This window comes from Antennarius striatus, chromosome 2 (genome assembly GCF_040054535.1).
Source record: "Antennarius striatus isolate MH-2024 chromosome 2, ASM4005453v1, whole genome shotgun sequence".
Classification (NCBI taxonomy): domain Eukaryota; kingdom Metazoa; phylum Chordata; class Actinopteri; order Lophiiformes; family Antennariidae; genus Antennarius; species Antennarius striatus.
The window spans coordinates 1,488,914-1,513,506 of record NC_090777.1 but is presented as its reverse complement, the minus strand read 5'-3'; the positions used below and the strand labels follow the sequence as shown (position 1 = coordinate 1,513,506).

The window sequence follows — 24,593 nt, the reverse complement described above, 5'->3', positions numbered from 1 at the left end:
TGAATGAAATTATGTTAGTTTTACATGCCATTTATTCTATTGACAGAAATCTAGAACCTATAACAAGTCTTACTTGGGTTATACCAATATTGTAGCAGTTCATGTAAAGTGATTTAAAAATATAGTACCTATGATATCATGTGTAAGCGAGCTAGAATTGATTGTGTGCTTTAGTTTGTCAAAGATTCTTAACAGAGTTGTTCAGAATTTACACAGCTTGGATCCCTTCACATTTCTATAATTTTCCTTTGGGACATTTATTGTCTTAACATATAAAAAATTCACACCTTAAAAGTAGAGAACAGTAAAAGAGATATAGCACAATAGTGTGTCAGAAGACACTCTTAAGATATAAAACAGAAATAAAATGTTACTCCCATGTGTTAAGTGATTTTTTAATGAATTAAAAAAGGCAGGCAACCATACTTGAAATCTGTTAACACAGATGAAAATTCCTGTTTTGTACATTCAGTTCAATACACGTGTTACACATGAAAGTGTCCAGTGCCATCTAGTGGAAAGGTTGGGATAACAACAGGTTTGTGGCTCTGAATTACAGGTAAAATCTAAAGCAGAGTCCAAACCCGACCCGGCCCGCGGCTTGGGCTTTAATACCCGCGGGTTCGGGCCGGGTCGGGCTTTAATACCCGCGGGCTCGGGCCGGGTTGGGCTTTAATACCCACGGGCTCGGGCCGGGTCGGGCTTATACCCACGGGCTTGGGCCGGGTCGGGCTTATACCCACGGGCTTGGGCTGGGTCGGGCTGGATTTTTGTAGGCCCGATCTTACCTCTACTCTGAATTATGGGACCTTCACCCAATATTTTAGATCGGTCCCTCATAAAAAGGACGTTTTAATCAGCCACTGAAAAGGCAAGAGCAGCTATGTTGGTGTCTGTTACTGTGACAACTTCAGGACAACGAGGCAGAAGAACATTTAGAGAAAAAAGGCCACGAGAGCTTCAGTGGTCACGTAATGCAATAATAATGCACACAAAATCAGAATTTACACCAAGTGTTTATCTGCAGGTAGAAAAGGTCCAAAGAGTCCAACAGCATCATCCTGAATGGAAAATTTCTCTATAATGCCATTTGCACAGTCCTGCCTTGTGCTAAAATAAACATGGACAGAAGTCCTCATCTGCTTTCATCCTGGTTCACCTGAGGCTGTGGAGCCTCTTCACCAGTCCTCATCTCCACAGCCACGCTCTGCCTTTGCTCCTCATCCAGCTTCCTGTAGTTGTAGTAGTTCATGATGAAGAAAAATACACCGGGTAGCGCTACCAGCACTCCACACGCATAGTACATGTACATGTACTCTCCGGATATATCAACTAGAGCACCTGAAAGAGAAGATGCACACTTCAGTCATTACCATGTCACATGCCTTCATGCTTTTGTGGACAAAATGCAATCTGAAATAAAAATCTTCAATTCATGAACCTGAAATTGGAGGGCCGAGAAGCACAGGTCCGCACTCGATGATGGTGACTAGTCCAACCGCACTAGAGAAGCGATGAGCTCCGACAAGGTCCATCAGGACCTCAAAGAGCAGTGCACAAACCATCCCAAATCCTATCCCGAAGAAGACTGCATAAGTGACAAGACCCGAATATCCAGAAGCTAATGGGCATAAAAGGTGACACACGCCAGTGAATGTGACCGCGAAGCTGAAGAAGTATTGTATCCGTGGCCTTATCCACTTGGTGTTCCCTATGAGACCGGTGGCCGGTCTGACAAACATGTCTACCAGAGCAAAAATAGAGAGCAAGAAAGCAGCCGAATATTCATCAATCCCAAGATCTTTGGCGTAAGGAGCCAGAAAAACCACCGGTGCAAAAAAGCCCAAAAACATGACAACATTACCAACAAGGTAAATGAGAAAGCCCCGGTGTTTGAACAGAGAGATATCTATGAATCTTTGCAGGCAGCCTTGAATCTTGCTCTTGTTCTGGCTTTCCTGGGTCAGAAGGTTATCTGACTGAGCGCTGGCGTCCGCAGCAGCGCCTTCCTCCACGGCTGCACCGTTGCACTCTGGGGAATCTGACTCTGGTTTGCGATGGAGATTTTTGTTGACCGGTCTCATCAGAGATCCGGCCACGCAGCAGTTCAGAAGAATGGCTCCAAGGATGAGGAAGCTCCCCCTCCAGCCGAAGGAGTCGAACAGAAGCTGATTGAGAGGAGCCAGGGTGAACAGAAGGACTGGACTTCCTGCCATCGCCAGGCCGTTGGCCAGGGGCCGTTTGACGTGGAAGTAGGTGCCGATGATCGTCAGGGCTGGCTGGAGGTTGAAGGCAAGGCCAAAACCTGTTGACATGATGAAGTGGTCCATTATCACACAATCAATATTGAATTATTACACGGCTCATACGAATATAATGCAAAGCCGACAGAAGAACATTAGTTTAGAGCAGCAGTTCCCAAACTTTTCAGGCCGCACACCCACTTCTACCTCCCGACTTAGCTGACGCAGCCCAATGCTCGAAAAAAAGAAAAAAAAGAAAGAAAAGGTGTAGTCTTTATAGCCATATAGGTATCAAGTTTAATAATATCGGCTCCTGTTAACACAAAATAGATTGATCAATAATGGGCCTAATGATCTCTCACTTTAGACGGTGGGGAGAATAATAGTAACAATATAAAAATGACAATAATAATATTTTAAGTCAAAATGGTCGCCGAGCGAGCCGACTACAGATGAGTGATAACAGCAGTTATTACTATGTAACAAATAGGCCTATTTAACAAACTGTAACAGTTATTACTATGTAACAAATAGGCCTATTTAACAAACTGTAACAGTTATTACTATGTAACAAATAGGCCTATTTAACAAACTGCAACAGTTATTAAATGCTAACAAGCATGCTACTCCGCCACTAAAAATCAAAATAACATAGGCCCAAGTTCAACACCATGTTTTCTCTTTGGAGTACGAGTCTCATTGTGTTCTTTACCCCCTTCTCCCGATGAAGTGTCCGGGTGAGTTTTCTGTGTTCTGTGCTCCTCGTTTTCAGTTTCCCTGTCTCGTCATCATCACTCTCTGTTTCCTGCTGGGTTTCTTCATCCTGGTAGACCTCACAGCTCTCAGTTGGGCCAAAGTATCCTGTCCTCTTTCATTCCTCCCTGATTTAATCCCCGACAGACTGCCCGTTTTCAACCCGTTTGCATTTCAGCATATTATTGTTGTTGCTATCACAACAAGCTAGTAAGTAGCTAGGAGAAAGCCAAGTGCATTTTTTCTTTTTAATTCTCCCAAAACGTTTTTTAATTGAAAATTACAAATGATTTCCGTGAATATTTAAACTTTTAATCCTCCATTAAAAAGTGTTTAAATTATGTATTTAATTATTTATGTATTTCAAGGTGCTCAGCTGCCATCACACTCGCGCACCCCCTAGCGGCAGCTTGCGCACCACAGGGGGTGCGCACACCACACTTTGGGAATCCCTGGTTTAGAGAAATAATGGAAACATTCTAACACCCAACTTTGAGTTGTTTGTATCAGCAGCAGGTTTTGATAGGAGAATTTATTAAAATAACATCACCATGAGGACGAATCCTCATTTTGGATTTATTATGAACAATAAAGCAAGAATAAAACCATTGTGTCCATGACAGATGTGCAGTCTGTAACACAGAGTGTTTTTCTTCCTGTGCTACATCAGGGAGCAATATTTGCTGGATTACACTTTGTTTACTTGCTGTTACATGATCATGTGGTCGGGTTTACGGGAATGCCTACAGGGATTCTGATTGAGTAACACATTGTCAAACTTTGTGACTGGAGTAAATACTTTCACTTTAGACTCTCTCAGGCCATACAGGGGCACAAACGATGCCATTGGACCAGGGATGCTCATCCCAAAACTGCCCTTTTATGCACAGCACCCTTCTGTTAATAAATCCCATCAAACATTATGAAGCTGAGCTCGCAAACAACAGCAGCCTTAGCGGTAAAATCCCACAAAAGTTATTTGACACAATCAGCAATGAACAAATAAAAGTATTATTTACCTCCAATGACGCCAACACAAAGATACAGGTGTATGATCGTGCTGCCAAAAGAAGCCAGCACCATGCCAGCACTAACCATGACCCCCCCGACCATAACCACTGGTCTGCTGCCATAGCGGTTCACCAGTATGCTGCTCACGGGTCCTGCAGACAAGTGGAGAACTCTCGCTGTGGTCCAGAGATCAACGAGCGTGACGGCCGTGCCGGCGACTGACCTGCTGCGTACATCGAGGCGAGCATGACTGACGACACCCAGGCGGTCTGACTGTAAGAAACTGAAAAATACTTCTGGATTTCCTTGAAGTAGATGGTGAGAGACTTGGGGAAGGCGTAGGAGAATCCTATGGAGATGAAGGAGCCCAAGACGACAGCCCAGCCCCAGCCTCCGTCCGGGGGAGTGTAGCCCAGTTTAGTCGCTGCCGGAGGGGCCATGTTCCGTTTCACCATCTGGGTAGTGGGGCGAGGAAAGAGAAGTTAACCGAGTCCAAAAGAACATATCCAAGGTGACGGCAGTCATCAAAACATTAAGAGGCAAATATACAGATTCTACAGCCGAGCGTCACCAGGGCTCACCTCTGCACCCTGCTGCAACGCGTGTTGTCCAGGCGATGAACTTTAGCGTTGTACCAGGCTGCAGCTCCCCCCCAGACAAAAACACTGCCCTGAGCCCTTTGATCGCGTCACGCATGCCTGCACACTCCAACACATGACCAACACACCGAAAAGCAGCAACCCTGACAAAGGTCCTACGAGGATCCCTCAGGGAGGTGCGCCCTGCCCCCGGCACGGAGAAGCAGTGAAAGGACAGGAATCTAAACATCTTCTAACAACAACATACATTCAGTCATGTGACCACAGGAGGTCACCCAGAAACTGTTTCAGTCATGTGACCACAGGAGGTCACCCAGAAACCGTTTGGAGACGAACGGAGCTTCTGTTTCTGGACCAACAGGAGACTTAAAGCTGGAACTTAAACAAAACCAGGAAGGGGTGTGATCGGAGACCCCCTGAAGGACTGCACTTCCCACCTCTGCCCTAAACGTGTGTGAACACCACAGCTGCATTCTGGGACTGGACCCCCAAAGGATTTCAAAGGCAGAAAGGTTTTGTTAGCTTCCAGCAAGAAAACATCCCTCGAGTCCGTGGAACAAAGTCTCTTTGGATCCGTGTTTGCTGACAAAAAAAGAGTTTCTTTTATCTACGTTTAAAATGACAAATTGTTCTAATTTAATAAACATTACATGGAAACGCATTTGGTTCACCGAGTGAACAGTAGGAATACGAAAAACACGTTTAGAATCATTTATAGATGTGTCTGTAACAAATGAGGACACGCTCAAACATTAACCGTAACGGATGATGTAAGTTTGAATAAGATTAGAGTCAGAAGTATAGAAAGTAATCATCATGACTGATACGCTGAAGGAGGAGAGTGTAAATTCTACTTTAATGTCCGCTCTTCTGAAGTGGTCATATTTACCTTGTTGTGACGTTGATACGCTCCAAGCTTGTTTTCCTCTCGTTCAAACTGGGTCTGGTTCAAACACGTCTCCTGAGGTGAACCGCCGCTTCGACCACCGCTGAAATGAAACTCGCTCGTCAAACTAAACCCCTGAACATCAGAATGAAGGTGTTGCCCAATCCCAGTGAGGAGTTCTATCTGAACACCGCAGGCCGTCTGCACACGCGTGTTTCTGAGGCCAGACAGAACAATAAAAGACCCCCCCACACCAGATTTTTATTGCTAATCATAATAAATCAATGTCAAAAAGAAGCTAAACCAGAGCTAAACCAGGGGGCTATTGTATTAATTACCCAAACACATTTAAGGTAAACAGTGGTGAGCATTAAAATCACTTGAATGTGAGTTTGTTCCTTTAATCCGAGCAACAACAAACCGAATGATTTGTTCTAATCTGTTCAGAAGATTTAAGTCAGACAGTAGAGCTTTATAAAGTCAGACAGTAGAGCTTTATAAAGTCAGACAGTAGAGCTTTATAAAGTCAGACACTAGAGCTTTATAAAGTCAGACAGTAGAGCTTTATAAAGTCAGACACTAGAGCTTTATAAAGTCAGTCAGTAGAGCTTTATAAAGTCAGTCAGTAGAGCTTTATAAAGTCAGACAGTAGAGCTTTATAAAGTCAGACACTAGAGCTTTATAAAGTCAGTCAGTAGAGCTTTATAAAGTCAGACAGTAGAGCTTTATAAAGTCAGACAGTAGAGCTTTATAAAGTCAGTCAGTAGAGCTTTATAAAGTCAGACACTAGAGCTTTATAAAGTCAGACAGTAGAGCTTTATAAAGTCAGACAGTAGAGCTTTATAAAGTCAGACAGTAGAGCTTTATATGTGGGGGGGGGGGGTCCGCTTGAACCCTTCATAGAATCGTCTTTGGAAAACAGCACAGATGAGACCTCGTGGAATCGGTGCCGGAGATTCCTGCCTCCCGGTTTTGCGGTCATATGCCTTGGGGGGGGGGGTGCACCCACAAGGTGTGTGTGGCTTTATTTGGTTTTGACAACCGCGTGTGTAAGGCAGACAGGTAAGACGACAACGTGATCTGAGGTGAGGCTTTTAGAATGTTGTCAAGCGAGGGGTGCTCAGCCTCCGGTTTGATGCCGGTATGTCTTTACCGGTGACCCCCGCGGGCGTGGCCGCCGGAAGTCCAGCTCCGGAGTTGTTTCGGCTTGGGGTGGGCGGATCGATCCAAATATCGATATTATTGATACTAACTACTTGGATCGGATCGATACTATTGTCCTGGGATCGATACTTTGCTCCTCCACCAATTTCCTCAAAGCGCCGCTTCTCTGTGCAAACAGCGCCCCCCCCTCTCTCCCATCGCCCCCTGCTACCCTCTGAGTCTCTGCCTGAGTGACTCAGGTACACCTGTAGCCCCTCCCCCTACCTGGCCACTGGCCTGCTGCATCCTCCGGACAGAGACGAAGGACTCTGGGAGAGGCTTTTCAGCCAAAAACCAACAAGACCCACGTCACCTGTTTTCACATGTAACTGGGGATCAGTTTGAGGAGATGGGTTCAATGGTTCTATGTTCACCCAGTTGTTCACTAAGGCCTACAGCTATCCATTACCCAAGGAATCGATTCATCTATTGATTAATTCTATTACTAAAGTAATCAGATAAAAATACAAGGTTCCCAATATGTTATTGATATTGTTATTGATGTGACTGCTTTCCTATTTGGTCTGAATTGTAGTGACATAAATAAAAGTTATATAGTGAAAGAGAAGAAACACCATTTCCATTAGGGTAATATTTATTACCCCAAACATGCGTCTCATAATCTCTAACTTATTGTGAAGCGTGTACATTAAAGTGTTGAACAAACGTTAACTCCTGAAATAACATTACGTTACGTCGCTGCTTCCTTTGGTTTGACTCTCTTGACTTTTGTTCTGAAACAGTTGTTGTAGTAGAAGTACTTTATTTTATACTGCTAAAGTTTGAATTGTAGTTATTTATTAAAAAATGAAACATTTTTATTGCCCAAAGTATTTGTGCTGTTTTTATCACAATTATAATAAACTACCTGGGGGGGGGGGGTCAATTATTCAATGATCATGACATGTCCAAGCAAAAAGTATCGGTATCGGTCGATACTACCCGGTATTTACTTGGTATCGGATCGATACCAAAATTCCCAGTATCGCGCACCCCTAGTTTCCACACCCGAACACCCACGGACTGTCTGAGCGCGAACCACGTGATCACTTTCAGGGCTTTGACCACGTCTCCCAAAGATCGTTGATGTGAGAGGGAGTCCCACTCCGCCAGTAAGATTCAGACACTAAATCCTCCAGTGTTTTTATAACTTCGTAATGGCGATAAAACCGACGGCCGCCTCACGACGGCTCGTTTAAAACCGCGTTTTCACTCCGTTAACGGGCTCTGGCTACCAGAAGTCAACTCCAACAGGGGGGGCGGGGGGGACTTCCAAAACGTTAAATTCCACGCAGGACGTTGAACATTGCGTCAGTAAAATCAGTTCTCACCTTGAGGCTTGAGTCGGGACCACCGGGAGCAGGAGGGACGTCCGTCCGTCTCCGGTGCTTCAGCTGCGGCTCAGACTAACGTGGGGAATGACGCCGGTCCCGGAGGCTGTCCTTCACATGTCAGTCATGCCTTACCATAAAAGGACCAACTGGATCCGCAGCACAAATTCTCCTCTTCTCACTAGAATGTCATCCTGACAGGGTCGACACTGAATTCACACTGTGGTGCTGCGAATAGCCGCAGCCAATTAATATTCAGGTTCTTTATTGTCTTCCAAGTCAAATATTTGACTAGAAGTAATAATTATGGGAGAACAGGAAGGATTATAACATCTGGCATTAAATTGTTTAGAGATTTTGAGCCACATTTGAATATAAACAGTTTTTAACGCATTTCTTCCATTGCTCTTCTCTGATACAGATTATGGTCAATCCATGTTAGTATTAAGCGAGTTTATCAAACTTAGTGGATGAACTTAGTCATTCAGTAGTTTTCTTAAAACAACATTTTTTTTCATGAGATTATAACAAACATACCCCTGTATCCGTACTGAGTAAATATAATTTTAGCACTCATTCTCTTGAGAGTTCCCTGTATTTGTAATTGTCCCACATTACTGACATCTATACACATCAACGGTCTGCATATCAATATGGGACATTTTAATATGCGGTCTGCTGGTATATAGAAGTACAGGAGTACTGGATATTCAACTGCTAGAGGGTACATTTAACATCTTCAAGTGTGGTTTCAGTTGTTTGATCCTCGTGATCAGGAATGAGAGAACCACAGTGCTGTTATCGTCTTTCCCTGCTCGGTTTCAGGAGCTCTGCGATGGACTTTGTCCACTGTGTGAAAGAGATCCTTTAGTTTGTACAGAAAAATAATCTGCAACACCTGTAAAAGTAGATTTAACTGACACCCCCCTGCCAGACTGGCGGAGTGAAGCTCAACGACGTCTCGACGAGACGCTTTGGACGTGTCCTGTGCTCTACGATCCCAGCTGATGAGCCTCCTGTCTCACTACAGGTTCATATCCAATCCTGGACCACTGCAGCGGCTATGCTGTAAGGGAAACACTTTGACATGTGTGTTCAGTTCTCGTCAATTGACTCGGAGGAGGAAAACACCACAGGTTTTTCCTGTTGGACCGTAGGAACACCAGCAGGGCCGGAAACCTTCTGACTGTCATTGTGCTTCAAGCCAAACCCAACCGCCTGGTGAAATCTGCATGCCTCGTCATCGTGTGAACATGCTTCAGTTTCATTCAGTCATTATCTTCTAAATGTAATGTACTTTATTAATCCCCACAGGGAAATTGTTAGTCCACTCTAGCACACAGTTAGTCGCATGCATATACATATATACATATACATATATACATATACATATATACATATACATATATACATATACATATATACATATACATATATACATACACACACACACACACATATATATACTGTATATATATATATATATACACACAGTATATATATACTGTATATATACTGTGTGTGTGTGTGTGTGTGTGTGTGTGTGTGTGTGTGTGTGTGTGTGTGTGTGTGTATATATATGTATATAAATAGATATATACAGTAGATAGTGTGTACAGGCCTGTAACACACACACACACACACACACACACACACACACACACACACACACACACACACACACACACACAGGGGCCTGTATGAAAGTGAGGGAGGGGCAGCTCCTTCATGGCACGCCCTAATGAGCAACTTAAAAAGAGGTCGGTGCCTTGCTCAAAGGCGCCCCGGCGGTGAACTGGCACCTCCCACTGCCAGCTCACACTACAGACTGTCCGACACGGGTCGTGACTCTTTTTGTTCAGTGAAGGATGTTTTGCTGGGACCGGCTTTTAGCTGGACTGGAGGTTTGTCCACCGACAGGAAACGACCAGTGGAGCTGATCTCAGTCTGTAGGTCTCATATTAACATCCAAAGATATATAACAAAAAAACAAAAAAGTAAATGCAGATCACTAGGGTTAATAACACTGTGTGGGAGAACCCTGTTGAAGATGAAGAGATCGGCAGCAACAAAGGATGGCGGGCGGGGTCTGCTGCATGTGATGATGTCATACCAGGACAAATTTGTAGAAAATCAACCACAATCCAGGCAGTTTCCTGCCGACGCCCACTGAGGTCGATAACAAAACCCCCCCCAGAAAATCAGGCATCTACCCACAGACCCTTTTGTGAGGCATCTGTGGGTAGATGCCTTGAGATGAAAGCTGTCCTGTGGCCATCAAAATGATGGAAGGGACCATGATGACCAGGTTGGCTCACAGTTGACTTGTCCCCTGAAAGCGTTGGAAACAGTAATTATGAATAAAGTAGATTTATTTTGTTAGATTATGTTAAATGAACTAATTCAATCATTCATTTAATATGCCATATTTTTTTGAGTTTCTCAAGAAATAATGCTTAGATGCAGATGGAAAAAATCATTTTTTAAAGAGATGGCTTAAAAATCCTGTAACATGAATCGGACGTATGTTTATTGATTAAGAGATTAAGGCCCCGTTCACACGATGACGGATTTTATTTTAAACGCCACTTTTTAAAAATGCATCAAAAACGATTCGCGTCCACACAACAGCATTTTCAAAAAAACGTAAACGCAGCAGTGCGTTTTCAAAGACGGCTATAAGCATGCCAAACCATGTGGTGGCAGTATTGAGTCAAATTTTATCCAATAGGAATCCTCCGTGTTGTGTTGTCACAACACACGGGCCCATAAATATGACGTCACGGAGGTTTTCGTTGCAGACAAGACGTCAGCGTTTTTAAAAAGTTGCAGATACACCGTCCACACGACAACGCAGACCCAGCGTTTTTAAAAAAATCCACCTCGGCCAGCGTTTTTAGAAAGTTGCATTTTCGTTCCGGATATCTGCGTTGTCGTGTGGATGGAAGGTATAAACGCAACAGAAAAGTTGCGTTTTCAAAAAATCCGTCATCGCGTGGACGGGGCCTGAGACTTGATTGACTTGAAGGGGACTGTAGGGTCTGTTATTTGTTATTGGTTTGCATCACATGACCTTGCTCACAGTTCCTAGCGACCGGTGTCGCTGTGAATGTGTGTGTTTGTGTGTGTTCCGTGGTTCTTTGCCTTAAGCTGCTAAGATTAGCTGACCCTTAAATTACCCCCCGGCCCCCACTAACTTTAGATGGTCTCCAGTCAGTGCTGACAACACATGACCTAAAGCCTGTATGGACTCCCCAAGCATTGGTCACGCTTGCCGACACCTAGTCCAGCTCAGCCAATGACATCAAAGCACTGAGGGGGGGCAAGAAGAGCTGTATTGAATTTCAAAACAGAGAATTTCAGAAGCACTTTCCCTTCGCTTCCTTCTGTCAAAATGCTTTACTGGATTTCAAAGAACCGGAAAAAAGTTGAAGAAGCATTGTGAAGAAAGAAGACTTAAGGGTTGTGTTCAAGGTAAATCTCTGGTGAATGCTAATCTGTCAAGGTTAGAGAGGCTTTCAGGGACGCAGGTCCACGACCTTCCCTCACTGCAGGTGAAAACAGCCACATTAAACATCTGACTATCACAAACCTGACGTCATTCTCTTGTGAAGACACAGCGGAGAAGGTTTGTGTTATTTCACATTGTCCTTCTCATATTTGCAAAAAATAGATAGACTCCAAGGGCAGCTGTGTGCATTCTTGTGTTTCTGTAACATGTCTGTCAACTATTGGCAGAATGTAGTTATTTCCCAGCCAAGCATTTTGCTAGGAGGTGTCTTGTTTCATTCACATCGCAGACGTTGTGTTCGGAAACTTTGGAAGGTCAAAGCTATTGTTGAACAAAGTGTGCGCACCTGTTGGTGGAGGTGACAGCGTTCCTGCGCTGCAGACAGCCGGAGGACACGAGGCCAGACGTACCAGACGCTTGTGCTTATTGCAGGGGGTAATTCACTTCGAGTCAAGACACATACACATATTAGCCATGCTAGCATCGTGACCATGCTAATGGCACAGTCAGGAAGAGAAAAATCAATCAGTCATTGTTGACAGACAATGTTTCCTCATGACTTTAGCAACAAGGCTTCAGCTTTTGGGCAGATTTCCAATGATTGTATCAATCATAAGGTAATAACTTCCTTTGTTTATTTTCTTTTATGCCCATCATTATGTCAAAGTATATCAGATTAAAAAAACACAGCATTCCCTTCATTTTCATATAATTCTTTATGCATAGTAACAACATTAGCCAGTGTTATCATTCTAACATACCGGCTAAACAGCATTCTATGATTGTTTGGGTATTAGCGTACAGATAGCTGCTTGCATGGCTTTGTCTAACTTTTTTGTATTGTCCTAGCTTCCAGTTGAGATGCTACCACAACTTAAATCAGTGACTGCTCAAGAGTGACACTTGGGCTTTGATTGATCGGTCCTCCGGTCAAACATGTGTCGCTACCTCACCATCACCTTGTGTTCAGCTTCTGTGAGCAAGAATTTACCCTCATGCTGCAAAATAAGATACCTGATGAGCATCCTTAGGAAGTTTCCTTGTGTGACTAATGCACAACTCCACCGGGACCTCCACAGAAGCTCGCTGTCACCTCCTAATCCCTGCAGATTCATGAGGGAACCTCATTTTAAATATTTCCACCACCTTGACACAAGCGCTACCTCTTATGTCCAGTTTGTGCGTTTTTGTTCATCATCCAAAAGGAATGTGTTCAAAGCCGAAGCTCCAATCGGGATCTTTGAGGACCGTTCAGCCACCAGTTTCAACTTCAGTTCACTGAGATCTTTTAATCGACTGTGCAGACATATTAACATTTATTTCAGAAGAATGGATTTTGTAACCCAAACTGAAAATGCATGTCTTGCAACTCCAGACAATCTAGGCAGGTCACGCAGGAAGAGACGAAGCCAAAGACATCAGGCAGCCGGAGGGCAAAAGTTATCTGAAGGCAAAGATGTAACTCAGGCCCTGAAATTCAAAGATAAACAGGAGAGTCTAGAAACAAGTCCTTCATCACAGGAACATTTTGGACCGCAGCTATGTCACACTAGCTCACTGGTGACAACATTTGGCAAGCGCTATAGCTATATTGCTAATCATATTAACTCGGTCTTTTCTCGCAACTTTGCAAAAGTTCCTCAGCGGGAGGATTTGGAAAGGATGCCCAGCACCAGAAGAAAACGGAGGAGAAGACAAGTCCAAAGGACTGAGATCATTAAGTCGGAATCAGGTCCTGAGCAGACGGAAGTGGAATCCGATTACAGCGCCAGCTACACTCACTTTGGCAGACACATTAATAAGTACTTTGGCGTGAAGGTACCCGATGGAGTCGATCAAGATCAGCGCAATTCACAGCAGAAACCTAAACACTGCCTTTTACCACAAGCTACCTCAAAAAATCAAGATGCCATGTTACAACAGAAGGGAGAAAAGGCTCCCGTCCCTGAATACGGAGGCCTTTTTCATAGCAGCACCAATACCACCGGATTTGGAGAGAACTATTTCCAGACCTCCAGGCACATCAATCAGTATTTCAAGGGGCAAAGTGGATTGGATGCGAACACTGATGAGCTGGACACGGACCCTGGATTTGTTACGTCTGAGAAAACCGTGTCCTTTATGAACTGCCTTCGCCACCCCACAAGCATCATTCCCGGCTTCCTGGGCGCTTATCTAAAGCCGAGCCCCTCAACCCTGACTGGGGAACGCAAAACATCCGCAACCACACATCAGAAGGTGAGCTGAAATGAAGTGTGGTGTGACATTGATCAAGAATCAAATTTAATCACAATAAAATGACCCATTCTGATTGTTGAGTCGTCCTGATTGGCTGGTATCGTTTGCTTTGGGCTGTCACACTCGACTTTGTGTGGGGTTATCAATGCATTAATTGCTCACTAGATAGAATTATTCAGAGACAAGGTGAACCCGAGCCGTCTGGAGGGCTCTGCGTATAACATGGAGTCTTCTTAATGATTATTTGTCATTGATCAATTAACACATAACAGATGGAGATATGTCTATCATACTGTATTTAATTGATAATGATGGTGGTTGTTATTATTATTATTATAATAATATTGATATAATAATAATAATAATAATAATAATCATCATCATCATTATTATTTTATTTATTTATTTATTTTTATTTTATATACTGGTTTGATCCCCGAAGGGAAATTAAGAACGCACACTCTAGCTACTGATTCAAACGCATGCATACATATATGTTTGTGAGTACAGGCCCCTGTATCACACACACACACAAGGGGGCCTGTAGGCATGCAGGGGAGGTAGAGTGGCAGCAGCTCCTTCTTGGTGCGCCTCAAATGAGCAATTTGTAAAGGGGACGGCACCTTGCTCAAGGGTGCCTCGGCAGTGCTCCGGAGGTGAGCTGACACCTCCCACTGTCAGCTCACCTCCGGGTATGTTTTTGGGGGGGCGGGAGCGGGAATCGACCCGCTCTACTGCTGGCTTTACCACTGAGCCACTGCCGCCCTATTATTATGATTATTATTATTATGCATACCAACTGGGAACGTGAGAACAAGTTTTTCTTTTTTTTACTACAGCGCTTGTGCAACAGTCTGTATCCATGGCAGCACAGGTGCAAAAACCTTTAAACGGCCCTCGTGATGGAATAGTGAGAGAATGAGAGGCTGGAACCCTTGGAACGAGCTGTTCATACATGAGATAAGATAAGCTCTAGTTTATTGTCCCTGTGGAGAAATTCTCATTCTTCACGCGACCCCTCCCCGTCGAGCAGTGGAAGGGGATGGAGGCGCTCCTCAGCCACCTGGTGCTCAGCCTGATTTTTGACTGTAGGCCTCCATCTACAGTGGAGCCTACTGCTCCGTCTCCTACGTCATGTCCTACTACTGCAGCTCCATCATCTGCTCTGAACTCTCCCTTTCTTCTCAGACCACACCATGTGACCTGCTTTCCTCTAGCTTTAAACTCTCCACCTTTTGTCTTGTGTTTTCTTTGTGTGATTTGTATTCAAGCCCCCGACTACACACTGAACTTGTGAGATCAGAACTTGTGTGTTGAAGCTGCACCGACGGTAGCACCACGTATCCCCAGCAACATTAGTGTGACAGATTGGATGAATAGTTGTTGAGAGGGGCAAAGGGCAGACTGGTAGAATCCTTCTCTTATTTAGCTCAAACCACCTGCAGTCATTGGCTTAGTTTGATCATGTGACCTTAAAGTTTAAAGTTGTGTGGGTTTGCAGCTCGTCCTGAGCCGTCGACCAGCGGAGGAGGTGACACAGCGATTGATCGGCAGCCTGGCTCAGGCTTCATCACCAGAAGCTCTGACCGCCTGCGTGGAAGCTCTCAACAAACATCTCATTTCTTACCCATCATGCAAAGCATTAATGTGGCAGGTGTGTTGGAATCTTTTTTCACAAGTGTTGAGCAAAGCCACGTTAGGCTGAGTTGATGTTTGGCCTCCAGGAGAAAACCACAGTCACACTGCTGAGAAAGCGACGAGCCCACAGAGAGCAGCAAGCGCTGCAGAGCGCCCTCAGAGAAACCTTGGCTCTGATTGGCTATATTGATCCGGTCAGAGGTCGTGGCATCAGAGTGCTCTCCATTGATGGTGGCGGCACAAGGTAACTGTAAGACATTTGATCATGGAATGAAGGCCTCATAGCATAAGGGGGATGGGGTAGCAGAGTCTTGAGCTGGGGACCAGAGGGCGGCCCGTTTAAGACCTGAGTCAGGAAAAAAAATTCATTTCATTTCATTTCGTAAAGTACCTACGTCACACAGCACTTACACTGTAACATATCTCTCATTTCATTCTAACACAATGCAATGTTATTGATTTATCAAACCCGAAGAGATACTTGATTTGATGATTTGATTTGATGTCATGCTAACTGTTAATTCTTCTTTCCAGAGGCGTGGTCCCTTTGCAGGTGTTAAAGCTGCTGGAAGCCGAGACAGGAAAGAAAATCCACCAGCTGTTCGACTACATCTGCGGCGTGAGCACAGGTGCTGGACACAAGAACTGAAAGTCACCAAAAATGACAAAATAATCTCAGGTTTAATCTCCTTTGTGGCGTCTGTCTCATGTTCTCTAAAGGGGCTGTTCTGGCTTTCATGCTGGGCTTGGTCCACTTTTCTCTGGAGGAGTGTGCTGACATGTATCGACGCTTTGGCTCTGAAGTGTTTCAGCAGAACCCGCTGGTCGGCACCATGAAGATGGGCTGGAGTCACTCCTACTATAACACTGAGACCTGGGAGACAATACTACAGTATGCACAAACGAATACAAGATAAGTACATCTGCTTTATCAGAACTATCTTATAGTTTCCTGCTTTTGTCTCATTGAGGGAAAAGCTGGGACATAAATTACTTATTAAAACAGCCGGGGATGCGTCGAGTCCTAAGGTGAGTTGATTTATGGCTCCCTGAAGTTCAAACCCAGAAAAAACACTGTTGTGTTTCTGGAAGCATTAAATAGATTTTTGTTGCTGCTCAGGTTTCAGCAGTCAGCGCGGTGGTAAACTGGGGTACCGGTCCGAAGGCCTTTGTCTTCCGGAACTACAACCACAAACCGGGCTCTCTGAGCCGCTACGCAGGAGGGTCGAGCTTCCAGATGTGGCAGGCAGTGAGAGCATCTTCAGCTGCCCCTGGATACTTCCAGGAGTTCCCCTTACAAAGTGACGTTCACCAGGTACGACTGAGTTGCTTCTGTTGTCAGTGGAGTCAAAATTATCTTACTCATGACCTGCAAATGAGTCATATAGGGTAAATAAGGATTGATATGCTATTAAAATGTAAAAAGTCAGTCAGGAGAGTTTGCATCTTTCACACGACTTCCACACTTTTAAGATTTCTTCTTCCTCCGTCCTCTCGTAGGACGGAGGAATTATCCTGAACAATCCCTGCGCCCTGGCTGTTCACGAGAGCCGTCTATTGTGGCCCAACCAGCCCTTCCAGTGCGTTCTGTCTCTTGGCACTGGTCGCTATGACAATGCTAAGCGCGGCCCCGTCACCTCCACTAGCCTGAGGGCCAAAATCAGTAACCTGATCAGCAGCGCTACCGATACCGAAGGGGTCCACACCCTTCTGGACGATCTACTGGCTCCGGATGTCTACTTCCGTTTCAACCCCATGCTGAGCGCTTTGGTGTCCCTGGATGAGAGCCGGCCGAAGGCCCTGGACCTGCTGCAGGGGGACACCCGGAGATACCTGGAGAGAAATCGGCCCAAACTGGCGAGGTTGTGCTTGGTGCTCGGAGCAGAACGCTCCGCACTCAGCAGGACCAGGGACTGGATGAGTGAGAGGGCCTGGGTGCTGAAGCAGAGATGGGAATGAGTCGGTTCCTGATGGAGATGCGCACCTGAGTCACATCCAATGGTTGCTACCTCCATTGTGTGAAGCGTAAATGCTTCCACACCCCACTGTGTCAAACAAGGGAGCCCCGTTTTAGGGTTAGGGTGTGTGACTCACTCACTACAAGTGAGTCACTGTCTATGGATGTGGCTTTTAAATCCTGAATAATACACCCTGTCAGGACTGCTGTATTGTGGGGGTAACCAGCATCCCTGTCTGACTCAAGGTGTTTGGTGATTTGTTGATTGAGACCCTGCCAGGCACTCTATTTAAATTTTCTTCCACCATGTGTGGAAATGTTGATTTTACCATGATAGTCCTTCTTGTTTTGTAGTTTATATTTGGATTAAATGATTAATATAGAATATTAAGGGTTGTGTGTTCGTGGTTCTGCCTCAACACAGAACAACTGAAAGTATTTGGTCTTTCAAGCAGCCTGTTGTTCATTATTGCTTGATGGGAGCTGAATGAAAGCTGAACCTAATCGACTAATGAGTTCATGACTGGTCATTGCTGTTTAACTCCACTCTCCCATCATGGTGGAGATGATGTCACATTGATTTGTGGATTCCACAATGGAATTGTTTTAACAGGCTTTCAGGCCCTGTCTGCTGTTCGGTGCGACCCAACCGTCCCGTCGGGGTTCTGTTATCTTTCTTGTCATTTGCTTTAAGATGACAAAGTGATAGATAAGACTAATATGATGTGAAATGAGAGAAGAATCCACCTCCACTGCATCAAGGGGAAGCAACTACACACCTGTCAAAGGTGTGACCGCTGAGACGCTCACCGTCGCAATCTTCCAACATGAAGACACTCCTTTAGAGTCTTCTCTTCCTCCTCCTCCTCCTCCTTTTCCTCCTCCTCCTCCTCCTTTCACGATACCCATCCAATTCTAGGTTTTAATGATGTCATACTCTATATAGAGCAGTGGGATTGGTCAGATCCCGCTCAACAAGGTTGTGTGAGACATCTGGGACGAAGTCTGTTTTTCGGTGGCGTTCCCCTTGGTCGAGAAATTCAGTGTGTGTGATGTTGAACCCTTTTCATGCTAACTTCTCTTCTAGCACCACCATGGGGTCAACATTAGCCGCTTAAGTAAAATGCCTCGGCAGCTCTTTGTTGACTTGTTATGAAGGTTGGTGAAGGCTTTCATTTTCCTCTCTAATTAATTGGTCTGAATCTTTCTTGTGTCACCTTCAAGTGAAAACATCAGCTTGTATAATTGTCCATCATGAATCGGTGATGACTTAATGCTCCACAACAACAGTGTTGCTCCATCCTCTGGACCCCAATCCCTGAGTGGTGATGTCAAAGGGCAGAGAAGCGGGTTTGAGCAGGTAGGTTGTGCAGCTGAAAGCCTCCTCCCACACGCCATCTGAGCCCTGGACCTGGTTCTGTCTGCCTCTTCAGGGTGCAGTCGGGTTGGTGGCACTGATCACCGCTCACTATCAGGCCCACTTTGCTCCACTGGTGGGGAGGAGACCAAGTCTGACAGCCGAGAAGCGTCTGCTTTTGTCACGTGTGTCAGAAGCAAGTCGTGTGTCTGTTGTGGGTGGAGAGGCCAGGGGATGCAAAGCATCAGATTCAGAGATATGAGAGTCCAATCCATCAGATCATATTTCTAAATATGAAAAAAAAACATAAAATCTTGAGTAATCAGCAACAAATTTGAACAGAAAAGTAATATTTTATATCAATGACTAACCTCACTCTGACCATGTGGGTATCTGACAGCCGGCACGGGTCAAGACTTAATGACCGTGAGATGGTACCTGTGTTCACACATGCAGCTTGTCTTTGTATTTCCTGTGTCTGTCTGTCCGTCCGTCCGTCCGTCCGTCCGTCTGTCTCCTTTGGTACAGTTCACTGAAAACCATGAATTCCATTGACCTTTTTCATCCTGTAAGGATATTAACGTGGAAAGCTCTGTGAAAAATTGGGTTTTCTGAAAAACTGGATGTGTTCTAATTGTTGAGATGAAACATCTGAAACAAATGGAAGAGATACACCCGGACGGCACAGCGTGTTATAGGATAGAAGGTTGGAAATTAAATTGTTGAGTTTGGAACTTTTCCATCTGTTGCAGCACTATTGGTCACATGACCACAGATTTGCCGGTTTTTATAAAAATTAATAGGCAAGAAACCAAATTTCATCCTCTGTTCCATCGCTCACTCCAGTCAACAATGAAGGCCACATTTTAAAGTCTTCAGCACCAACAACGATGCCAGTTGTGTGGGGTACTTTGGCTCAGTTGGTCTAATCAAATAGATTTTACACAAGACATTATTCACTTATGGGAGAGGAAATCCTGAAGAAGATAAGAAAGCTCGACCACTTCCATTTCTGTTGGTGTAAAGAAAAAACAAACATTTATTTCATATTATTTGTGTACGGTTGGCATTAGAGAGGCCAGTCAGAGCGGTGAAGTGGGTGATGAGTGGGTGATGTGTACCAATCATCCATTATTCATGAGATGGGTGGGCAGTGACTCAGAAACTGTTACCGACGTGAAGCGATTCCTCGAAGATCCTTGACCTGATATCTGACCAACTAAGACATTAAGTGGATAAACCTGCATCAGCAAAACTAATTTTGTTGGGAATAAGTCCTTCAGATAATTAGGACATTGGGAGGCAGACATGAGGAGGAGAGAGCCCTGCTTTGAGAGAGGCAAGTACGACCACATTAACTTTCTGGTTCACCACGTATTCATACAGATGGTGTGTTGGATTCTGTGCTACACTAGTACTGAGACAGCAGTGTGATCTTGGCTTCATGTACTTTTACCTCATTATTTATTTTGATGCCACTATATTTGTGTGATTACATTTTTTTAAGAAGCGTAATATAATAAATGAATTGTTGAAATCATTTTTGGTTTGTGATTCGTCACCAGTGGCCACTAAAATATTTCATGTTTTTGAGTGATTTTATCATCTGAGGTTGTGTAATTTAAGTATTTGACACTCAAAGACAGTATGATAAAAGACATTTTTAAAAAATCAGAGATTTTGTAACACTTAAATTATTTGTCTCTTTAATTTATCATCTCAAGACCTCTCAGATCCATTTGTGGTCTAGAAGGGGCCTGATTTGATGCAGCGGACACATTCTACACTTCATTCTACTCTACTGAAGTGACGATTCCAGGATTTATATAACTAGTATGAGGCAGAGTATATGCACATCATTTTGTCTATAATTGATTAGAAATGCGTGAGTGATCAGACTTGAGTCTCAGTTATCAAATAGCCCATCAATTGCAATAATATTGATCCCCACTACTTATTCATGACGTAAGAGAAAAACATCACTGCAATATTGTTGACAAATAAAGAACTACCACACACAATGTTACTTGATATAGATAGTGTATACAATGTGATCGATTAGTTGAACATTGGATGTAAACACTTTTTTTTGTTTAATATAAAGAACACAGGCGCAGATATTTTAAACATGAAGTTGTAACTGTATGATCATACATGGATAAATTTACTATATCATGGAAGATATGACAGCTTCCGCACTGGCAGTAGCCTTGGTATATTATAATGCAAACCATGATCTGTTTTCATTATGTGTTGCCCCAACATCACAACCTACCACTTCTCACAGAGGACACGGAGGGGCATTTGGGAATTGGGGTAATGGGGTACGTCAGGCATATAAATGACGTGTTTCATGAGACAATTAATTATTAATGATATTTTTTTTCTCTAGATGCAACTCCATGCATTCTCTGGCACAGGAACAAACTGATGAAGGTTACAGAGGGCAATCATACTTTCTTACATTGGTTTACTTTGGTTCCCCGGTGCTTGAATCACAGTGCCTTGCGAAAGTATTGGCCCCCCAAGAACTTTCTGACATTTTGCCACATTTCAGGCTTCAAACTCAATGATAAAAAACTGAAAATATTTTTCAAGAATCAACAACATGTGAGACACAATAATGAAGTTGAACCAAATTTATTCAACATTTTATATTGTGTTACAAATAAAAAACTGAAAAGTAGGACGTGCAGAAGCATTGGCCCCCTTTGAGTTATACTTTGTCCTTCTGCTGCGATCACAGCCACAAGTCTTTTTGGGTGTGTTTCTATAAGTTCTACACATCTTTAGACAGAAATCTTTGCCCACTCTTCCGTACCAAACAGCTCCAGTTCCTTAAGGTTTGATAGATGTCATTTGTGCACAGCAGTGTTCAGATCTTTCCTCAGATGCTCCATTGGATTGAGGTCTGGACTTTGGCCATTCTAACACCTTTATATGTGTTAGAATAATGTATATAATTTATCTCATATTTACTCTTTTTATATTCCTTTATTCTTTGTAGCATGGCCGTGTTAATGTTTATATCTGTATGAAGTGTATTACTATGTTTTAAGTTCTTTTCTAGGCAGACGAGACCAGCAGGGGGACCACCAGAGTGTTGGTGGGAGCCATCTGAGCAGGATGCGACCTCTGAATGACAATAAGAGTGACACTGGTTGTTATCTTCAAAGGAGAGGATGCCCTAAAACAGATTAGAATGACTGTGTCACTTTTTTATTGCTTCATGCCAGATGTTGTTTTACTGTTGTCTTTCTGCCCCCCATCCCTTAGAAAAATAAATGTAAACAGGGACTGCCCTAAATAAAAAGAGGGTTCGGCAGAGAAATCCTGGGAGCGGATAGACATCTGTAACTGGGCACATCTCTGTTCGTTTCCCCTCGCGAGTCTAACTGTTGTCTTCTCCTTTTTGAGTGTGTTTGAATGTTTTAGGTTGCCTGAACCTGACATTAAATTGGTCCTTCGAGCCGGATGCCAATACACCTAAGGATTCCAGCGGGTGACGAGGACACCGGAAAGACCGTGGCCACGGCAGGCTAGCCTAGGAGCAGCCTAACAGATCCTTTCCAGGACCGGCCTCCTAGTCACCAGCTGGGATCCACGGGTTGACGGCATTCCGAGAGGGAAGACAACAGTGGTGAGTACAAGCTGTTTAAAAGGAAATGAATGAATGTGGGCCGATGCGCAAAGTAAACTAAATTTGGACGACGGAGTCCGGAATATCCGTGTAAATTGGCTGAAGAGTACAAACCCTGAAAATACTAGTCACTAGCAGGTAAACGAGGGACGACGGAGTCCGATAAATTCCGTGATAATTGATGGACGACGGAGTCCGACAAATTCCGTGTAACAAATTTGGACGACGGAGTCCGGAAGATCCGTGTAAATTGGCTGACTAAATCAAAGGATGGCGGAGTCCTGCAAAATAGGTGCTTAAATTCCGTGGACAAACGTTTGTGTGAGAAAGTGAGAGTGTGAATGGAAATAAAATACCACTAGGTGTTATTATTTCATACTAACAGTAGGATTGTAAGCAGCAGACTGGTGTGGATGCAAAGGCAAGAATTCTCCACTCGAAAGAGTTGAAGTGAGAATTACCACAACAGGAAATTGATTTGCTGCCCTACTGACAGAAAACCAGTTTTTAGAACACCCTAGGTGTTGACAGACTGGACTAAAATTTTAAAATGGGGAAAGGAATAAGTCAAATAAAGGCCAAAGATACACTGCAGTGTTAAGATTGGAAACTTATTGAAAAACAGGATCCTAAAAAAAGTTTAAAATAAAAGACAGATGATAATAGAGGATAGTATAAATTGGAGGTCAATTAAACACATAAAAATAGCAGCGCTTCATGAAATAATAATAATAATAATAATAATAATAATAATAAAGGGTAGCTACAACATAATGGGGAAAAAATAAAAATAGAGAAAAAAGAAATAACAAAAGAAAAGTATAAACACAAAGTAAGAAAAGGAAAGAATTAGCACATACTGTATATTCCATTGAAATAAAATGGGCATATGAATGTATAAATTATATAAGTGATATAAACTTTGTGGTGAGTCTTTCAGTTTCTGGTATATATTCTCTGTATACTATAGGTGAGAGCTGCTCAGTATGAAAGTGTCATACCAGCCACCTGGCTGAAATAAAGTCACCCAAGTTAGTGCGTGTTTGATAAGATCCAACCATATACGTATGGGGAGATCAGTGTGAGTGTGCATTGTGTGATTGATAAGCCATTGAAAGTATAAGTATTAAATTTATATTACCCATTGAGTCAATTCAAATTATGGGGTAAATATGAGGTTATAAATGTTTTATTTTGGCACCGAATCATAAAAAGGGGTTTACATTAATGGGAATATTGAACGGGAATTCTTTAGAAAGTTTAAGCACGTTGATAAGAGAAAGTAAAGATAAGTGAAAGAAAAGAAACAGGAAGTCAGCAGGAGCCTTTAATCAGAAAGAAGAAGACATATTCTATCAGGGAAGTTTTAGAGGCAGCTTTGGAGGTAGGAGACATGGAGGAGGAGATGGAAGAGGTGGAGCTACATAGAACATGTCAGAATGTTAATGTTGTGGGAAGGAAGGACATATACAGTAGCCAGAGATTGTCCTGATAAGGAAAGAGTAGATTAAGATTGACTAAGAGAATGTGATTCGTTGACAGAAAATAAATAAATAAATAGATAGAGAAAGACTTTAAAGTGGAATGTGAGACAAAAGAAGTTCTTAATTATAAACTTAAAAGATTTGTTCTTGATGGATGGAGTAAAACCAGAAACATTGCTAATGGTAAATGGAAAACCTATGACTTTCTTCTGTGACACTGGTGCGTGAAGAATGATACGTAAGGAGTCTATTCCAGGCTCCAGACAAAGTAACCAGAGTGTGATAGTAAAATCTGCTAATGGCAAAATGTCCGCTGTACCACAATCAGAACCCGTTTGGTTGAGAGATCCCCAAGGACAGTCCTGTCAAATGTCAATATTAATGTTTCCTGATTGTCCTGTAAATCTATTAGGCCGTGACGGTCTGCTATTGCTAGGATTAGCATTAATGCCAAGTTTTGAGGGAAACATTGTAGTAAAGAGAAAAGCAGACCTTCAAAAGGGAGACATTTTTGTTCTCCAGGGAACAGGTGAACTGTTTTATTATTACTCCCTTGATATTCCAAATAAAACACCTCATGAGACAGCCACAGCTCTGATGACAGAGGGACAAAAGATAGTACCTAAAATACAGAACAAAATGTCAGAGGAAGATTTGCATATCACACTCTGGTACAAAACCACACCAGGACCTGATGAAAATTATGAAAAGAGTTTAACTAAAGCCACGCCAACAAGAGTCA

General features: G+C 43.4%; 2 protein-coding genes across 12 annotated transcripts; one reads left to right on the top strand and one right to left on the bottom strand.

The window, feature by feature from the left end:
* Nucleotides 1-379: 379 nt before the first annotated feature.
* LOC137612159 (monocarboxylate transporter 2-like) lies at nt 380-8,156 on the bottom strand. 3 transcript variants are annotated; one of them, XM_068340535.1, is made up of 6 exons: nt 8,027-8,151; nt 5,496-5,595; nt 4,231-4,462; nt 4,016-4,159; nt 1,442-2,305; nt 380-1,341 (listed from the first exon to the last, which is right to left on the bottom strand). In XM_068340535.1, the coding sequence occupies exons 3-6, from the start codon at nt 4,460-4,462 to the stop codon at nt 1,136-1,138; spliced, it is 1,446 nt and encodes a 481-aa protein (XP_068196636.1). In that variant the 5' UTR covers nt 5,496-5,595; nt 8,027-8,151; the 3' UTR covers nt 380-1,135. The 3 variants fall into 3 exon arrangements, with proteins under 3 accessions (XP_068196636.1, XP_068196647.1, XP_068196656.1); XM_068340546.1 differs by lacking the exon at nt 5,496-5,595 and having other exon boundaries at nt 8,027-8,156; XM_068340555.1 differs by lacking the exons at nt 5,496-5,595; nt 8,027-8,151 and adding an exon at nt 4,589-5,455.
* Nucleotides 8,157-11,382: 3,226 nt separating this feature from the next.
* LOC137614178 (calcium-independent phospholipase A2-gamma-like) lies at nt 11,383-22,109 on the top strand. Of its 9 annotated transcripts, none has more exons than XM_068343870.1 (10): nt 11,389-11,654; nt 11,827-11,972; nt 13,174-13,775; nt 15,277-15,429; nt 15,500-15,657; nt 15,948-16,042; nt 16,134-16,305; nt 16,385-16,442; nt 16,534-16,728; nt 16,914-22,109. In XM_068343870.1, exons 3-10 carry the CDS (start codon nt 13,200-13,202, stop codon nt 17,370-17,372), a joined length of 1,866 nt encoding a protein of 621 aa, XP_068199971.1. In that variant the 5' UTR covers nt 11,389-11,654; nt 11,827-11,972; nt 13,174-13,199; the 3' UTR covers nt 17,373-22,109. The 9 variants fall into 9 exon arrangements, 8 of the variants coding, with proteins under 8 accessions (XP_068199950.1, XP_068199981.1, XP_068199971.1 ...); XM_068343839.1 differs by having other exon boundaries at nt 12,387-13,775; XM_068343820.1 differs by having other exon boundaries at nt 12,103-13,775.
* Nucleotides 22,110-24,593: the final 2,484 nt, after the last annotated feature.